This window comes from Propithecus coquereli, unplaced genomic scaffold, assembly GCF_000956105.1.
Source record: "Propithecus coquereli isolate 6110/MARCELLA unplaced genomic scaffold, Pcoq_1.0 Scaffold140, whole genome shotgun sequence".
NCBI lineage: Eukaryota > Metazoa > Chordata > Mammalia > Primates > Indriidae > Propithecus > Propithecus coquereli.
The window spans coordinates 3,957,481-3,963,677 of NW_012138303.1; the positions used below are offsets into that span (position 1 = coordinate 3,957,481).

General features: G+C 50.2%; 1 protein-coding gene across 2 annotated transcripts in view; it reads right to left on the reverse strand.

Annotated features, from left to right (window-relative positions):
* LOC105806455 (uncharacterized protein C1orf226-like) overlaps nucleotides 1-5,397 on the reverse strand; it is a 285,411-nt gene extending 280,014 nt beyond the window's left edge. Inside the window, exon 1 of one of the 2 annotated variants that reach the window (XM_012639579.1) lies at nucleotides 4,895-5,397. In XM_012639579.1, the coding sequence (XP_012495033.1) occupies nucleotides 4,895-4,999 (105 nt within the window). In that variant the 5' untranslated portion in view covers nucleotides 5,000-5,397. The remainder of the gene's footprint in view (nucleotides 1-4,894) is intronic. The other variant, XM_012639581.1, reaches the window with a different exon arrangement.
* Nucleotides 5,398-6,197: the final 800 nt, after the last annotated feature.

The following is a 6,197-nucleotide window of genomic DNA, read 5'->3' on the forward strand; positions in this document are numbered from 1 at the left end:
AACTAAAAATATATAGAAAAATTAGCCGGGCATGGTGGCGCATGCCTGTAGTCCCAGCTACTCAGGAGGCTGAGGCAGAAGGATCGCTTGAGCCCGGGAGTGTGAGGTTGCTGTGAGCTAGGCTGACGCCACGGCACTCACTCTAGCCCGGGTAACAGAGTGAGACTCTGTCTCAAAAAAAAAGCATCTGGACAAATACATAAGAAAGTGAAATACAGTTCCTCTTTAATAACAGCATTGGGGAATACATCAGGCCCTTCATCAAATCACTGGTTCAGAACACTGGAAAACAGGAACCTCAGCCTGGGTGGACAGAGAGAGGCAAGGAGCACAAACACCCAGGATCTAGTGGAGGAGGTTCTGAGAGCTCTGTACCATGTCCTGCAGGCTCAGGTGAGTCAGGGCTATGCCATTTATGGTGAGCAAGCAGGAAGATATAGCCAGAGAATTCAGTTCCAATCTGACCAAGTGCTCCTAAACTGCAAAATCACTCAGCAATATGACAATATATTTATTGTTTTCAGACCTTCTACAATTGCTAATTTCTTCCAGTTGACAATTTTTTATTGCCAACTATGTATATACCTGACGTTGGATGCCTGGGAAAGGGATATGCAGAAGCATGAGACAAGGTCCTCAAAGAATATTCCATATCATTGGAGAAGATATACGCAGAGAAGAAGACAGAATTTTGTGGTAGACTGTGATAGATAGTTTCAGCAATCTCTCTCATCCCGAGTGCAATTTTGTAATAGGACCTTGACACTCCCCCATCAAGAAGTGGAGTTTATTTCTCTTCCCCTGTAGTCTGTTTTGACCAACAGAATGCAGCAGAAGTCACCCTGTGTGACTTGGAAGGCCAGGCCTTAAGAGCTTCTGCTTTCCTGCTTGGAACACTCCCTCTTGAAAGCCAGCTGCCATGAGGAAATCCAAGGTGGCCAGTGGAGAGAACGGCCATGTGGAGGACCGCCAAGGCACCAGCCATATGAATGAAGCCTTCTAGAACCTACTAGTCCAGCCCGGACATAGATGAATGCAGCCAAGTGAATGATTCCGTCAACACCCCATGCAACAGAAGAACAGGCCAGCCAAGCCCTGCCTGAATTCCTGACCCACAATTCATGAGCAAATTAAACAGTCGTTTCAAGCCACTGAGTCTTGAGGTAGTTTGTTATGCAGCAATAGATAAGTGAAACCAACTCGAAGCCAGGAAACCAGGAATTAGTCCTGGTTCTGTTATTATCTAGCTACATGACTTTGGGTCAATGACTTCCCCTCTGGACCTCAATTTCCTCATCTGTACAATGAGGAGGCTGTACTTGGATGAACTGCGGTGCTTTCCAGCTCTGACCGTTTGTACCACACATGCAGATACCAGTGGACACAAAGGGATACAGACGGGAGCCACTACTCCAGGCTCAGTGAGCCTTGAGAAAGTGAAAGAACCATGGACAAGGAGTCAAACGCCCTGGAACGTGAGGATTAAATGAAGCAGCAGCTAGAACAATGCAAGGCACATGGTAAGTGCTCAATAAATATCTGTATCTGACACTTATTAGTTCTGTGACTCTAGACAAGTTAATCTCTGTGATCCCCAATTTTTTCATCTGAAAAATGAAGATAGCACTAATATTCCTGATTCTACAAGAGGAAAAGTCTTTGTATGTACAAGTCCCATGAAAATCAAAAATCACCGACAAATGTAAGACATAACTACATTATTAATACTCTTATTATCCTTTGCACCAATGGCATTAAATCTCTTTCTCACCAAGCAGAGACAGTTAGTGGATGGCACTAGCCACCAAGAAGGCATACTAGGTCATTGAGAGGAAGGTTCTAAGGGGCTACAAGCTCTCAAGCCACGTGAGATTTGACCACCCACCTGCCAGCACCAGTGAGTCGGATGCCCACGCTGAACATGAAGAGCAGGTATCCCTGCTCTCAGCCCAGAGGAAAAATCCAGAAACAACCAAGCATTAAAAGTTTGAATAACTTCCTATATCAGAGTCCTAGAAGCCAGCAACCTGAGGATACCCCACCAGAGAGCTGTGAATCAAACCACTGCCCAGAATAGAGTGACTAGTCCACGAAAATTACTAAATAAATAAGCCCTGGAATTGGGGTCTGAAGTCAAAGCCCCAGGTTTAAATTCTGGCTTTGTCATACTCAGCTGTGAGCACTAAGGTAGGCAACAACCTCCCAGAGCCTATATCCTCATTCATAAAACAGACATAAGGAAACCCATCTTCTAGGAAAACAGTGAGAATTAAATGAGGTACTGCAGGTGAAAACATCTAGGATTTTACTTGATAATTAAACAAATGGTTTAAGTAAATAGAACCTCTGCCACCCAGATGCCCTTCAACCCTAGCCCTCTCAATCTCTGCAGAACCTCGAAAATGAGTGGCATACATCCAAAGAAACACTCCATCCAGTGCTGATTCTGAAAAACTGCCAGCCCTTGGGAGAGAAAGATCTGGGCTCGTTTTCCAAGGGTACCTGACAAGGCAACAATAATACATTCACATTTCACAGCCTCTGCTTTTCCAAAACAAAGGAAGAGAGTAGTGTGGATTTAACCCTAAAATCCCAGTGACCATGCCATCACATGGACACTCCTCTGTAGGGAATGTAGAAACCAGCCAGAGAGGACACTTACCAGGTGCATGTGGGTCAGCAAAGCTCTTGCTTCCACCTCTGCTCAGGTCGTGGCTGGCGTGGTGTTTAAAGGTGCCAGTGTGCAGCATCAATTGCAAAGAGCTGGGAGTTAGGATCTAGTCCCCAAAGTCAGCCTTTGCTCAAGGAAGCCCCACCACTTCCCCTACTGTATGTTCTTGTCCTTTCTTCTCTACCTCAAAGCAGAGCCCTTGGTCCCTACGTCTTAGGTTTGCACTGGGAATGCAGCTTGCACCAACTGTGGCTTCCCCTTCTCTTACTGACCACCACTGTCTGCTAATCCGGGGAAGTTACCATGGGAACTATATCACACAGCCCCCAGACGTTTGCTTAAAAAACAAATTGCATGTTTGGCACCTGAAAAGGAAGAGAAAGACCCAGCAAGCCTCAAGCCCAATATTTCTCAAAGTCTGGTCACAATCACCTGTATTAAATCACCTGGAATGCTCATTAAAGGTACATAGTCCTTGGCTCCCCCAAGATGTATCAGATTAGAATTGGGACGTAGCAAGAATCGAACTTTTTAATCCCCTCACCTGGTGATTCTTCTGCACTCTAGGTTTGAGACCTAGTTGGGACCAAATGCAGAGGACTGTGAGAAAAGAATAAAAAGGCTTAAAAATACTTTACATCTGATCTCTCATCTTACCCTCATTCTTGCAAAACAGGGCACTGGTGGTGAACCAAACAGGACAAAAGCCAATTTCCCAGTTTATGTATGTCGGAGAAGATTAAATCATGACCATGATGAAAATTCATACTCTAAAGAACTGCTCCTGAAATCTACAGGCCTGGACAAAAATTAACCAAAATTAATCTTAGACCAACCAGATCCATTCTGAGAGATGAGAGAAGTGTGATAACATCTTGGCTGCAGCCCCATGGTCCCAGCCTTACCCAGTAATTCAGCTCTGCATTCCACAGCGCGGTTGGATGTCTAAGGTGGGGGTGGGGGTGGGGGTGGGGGGTGTCCCCTAGCTCTAGCAAATATGGCTGGGGAAGGTTATTCAGGAAAAAAAAAAAGTAAGCTTCACTAACTCACATCTACGTGAGAAGGAAAAAAAAAATCTAAGGATAACTGACCATACTGGGCACATATCAGACTCTCTAAAAATGTATGAATTGAAGGAAATAGACACCTGATGGAATGATCCTTTTGTGAGACGCTAACAGCCTACATGTACACAGTCAGAAAGAGAAAAAGGGAACGAAGAGGAAAACTGTCTCCACATCATAAGTGCTACATTAGCAAAACCAGCAAGACCCAACAACCTACTTGAAGGGGCAATACTTTCTCTCACTCAGTGACAGGCACACGGTAGGTGCTGAGCATCCCTGGGTCTTGACGTCACAGAGCAGGTCAAGAGGCTTGAAAAAAAGAGGAAAAGCACTTTTCCGCAGAACAGCACTGGTTCCTGGTGATGGGCAGTGGGAACTGCCACCCGGATTTCAGAAACCACAAGTTCTCGCTCAGGGAGGAGGATCGCAGGGCTTCCGCCCCGCCCCTCCCCCCCAAGGATGGACCTCAGCGCTGAAAATTCCAGTCATCCCCGATAAATTCTTCAGCAACAGTTCCCTACCAGATGCTGAAACTTAACATTACGCCACAAAAGTAGCAAATGGGCAGCTTTCACCACCATCCCCTGCCATGACTGGCACATGCAAAAGGAGTCGTGGCAAATTAGGCATTTAGGAAGTGACTCTGACACCTGGAGCCAGTTACCTGGAGTCTTTAAAAAAAAAAAAAAAAAAAAAAAAACCTGTATTCTTTTCTTCTGTTAGGAAGCAGGCATTCCCCTTTTAACAGACCTTCCTGAAAGCACCTCTCCCAAGGGAGCCCAGCAGGTAAATAACACCAGAGCTTCCTTAAACCAATTCTAAAGAACCAGGTGTCCCGGCTGCGCTCACTCACCGGCGTCTCCTCCTCAGGAGGGATCCGGGAAGTAACTCAATCCAGCCCTACGCGGTAGGATGGGGGAGTCTGCAGGTGGGAGGAAGGGGGGTGAAACAAAACCGCTCAAACTTTGCAGTTGCTCTTTAGCAGTTCTGGGCAGGAGCTCGCAGAATTACAGACTGAGAAGGGAGAGTCACCCTCCCTAACAGAAAGGCCCCCAAATCGGCCTAACCCACCAGCTCTGGGTCCGGGATGGCTGCGCATCCCATCCGCTTGGACGTGCCCCTTCCCGGGCAGGACCCTCCCCAAGGAGCCCCTTACCTTGGCCTCAAAGCAGATGCCATGCTGGAAGGCGTCCTCGTTGTGCAAGGGGATCCGCAGGTCGTGTCCATCGTCCACAAGGTTGTACTTGGTCTTGCTGGGCATGGTGACCCGCAGTGGACCTGCTCCTCCAGAGGCGGCGACGGCTGCAGGAAGGGGCTGGCGAGACCCCGGGGAGAGGAGACGGGAGCTGGGCGCGGCGATGCGTGGCGGGGGCTGGGGCCGTGGGGCAGGGGGGCTCCCTGGCCGCTCGGCGGGCAAGGCGGCGGCGGGGGCCGGGACCCGAGCGGTGCCGAGGGCCGGGCGGCAGCGGGCGGCGCGAATGCGGGCGACGCGAGCGGCGCTGTGGCCGCGCAATTCCTGCCAGCGAGGAGGGCGGCGGGGGAGGTGGCGGCGGGATCGGGCGGCGCGGCGCCCCGGCTTGGGGAGGGGAGCGGTGGGCGCGCGGCCCGAAGCGGGACTGGGCGCGGCGCCGGCCCCAGAGCAGTGGGGTGGACGGCCCGGGACGAGGAAGAAAAGGCGGCGGTGGCGGCGGAGCAGGGTGCCTGTCACGGAGACGCCGGATCGGCCGCCAGCGAGTGGCTCCTCCTGCGGGGCGGGCCCGGGCCGGCTCCTCCCGCCGGGCGCCGAGGCCCCGCCCGCCTCCGGGTCCGCCCCCCGAGCGCCCCGCGCTGCCGCCCGCCGAGCAGGTGAAAGTCCCCGGAGCGCCGCGCCGCGCCCTCCCCGCGCTCCCGGTCGCACCACCCCGGGAACTTCGCCCCGGCCCCTGACAGCGGGATCTCGGGAAGCCAACCTCAGTCCAGTTTTCTTTCTACGGTCAGATTCTGAGCTGGGTTGCTGATATGCAGGAGCATCGCCTTGGAGTTTTTGTTTTTGTTTTTGGAGAGGGACAGGGGCGGTGTTTATTGTTTTGGTTTTTGTTTTACCTGGAAGGCCCAAGTCCAGTCCCAGATATCCCAGATCTGGGCCTCGTTATTTCTGAGCCCCCTTTCTCAGGAGGCAAGACTGTGCCCAAACGGGGAACTATCTCAGGCGCGTTTTTGTTCCTTGAGCAGTGATATGTGACTTGTGATAGGGGTTGAGTGGTGCTTTAGGGGAATATTTAAAAGCCTTGTGGAAATGAGGTAGGCAGAAAAGGAGTACTAAGGACAAGAGAATCCAGAACATTCTTATGCTCATTAACAACCGTCTACAACTGAGTATGCACAAAATGAGCTTCCAAGTTATTTCTGGCTCATAGTATATTATTGTTCCTATCGTATTAATAGAAAATGCTTGAGTTCAATTTGCCTATTGTTAAGAA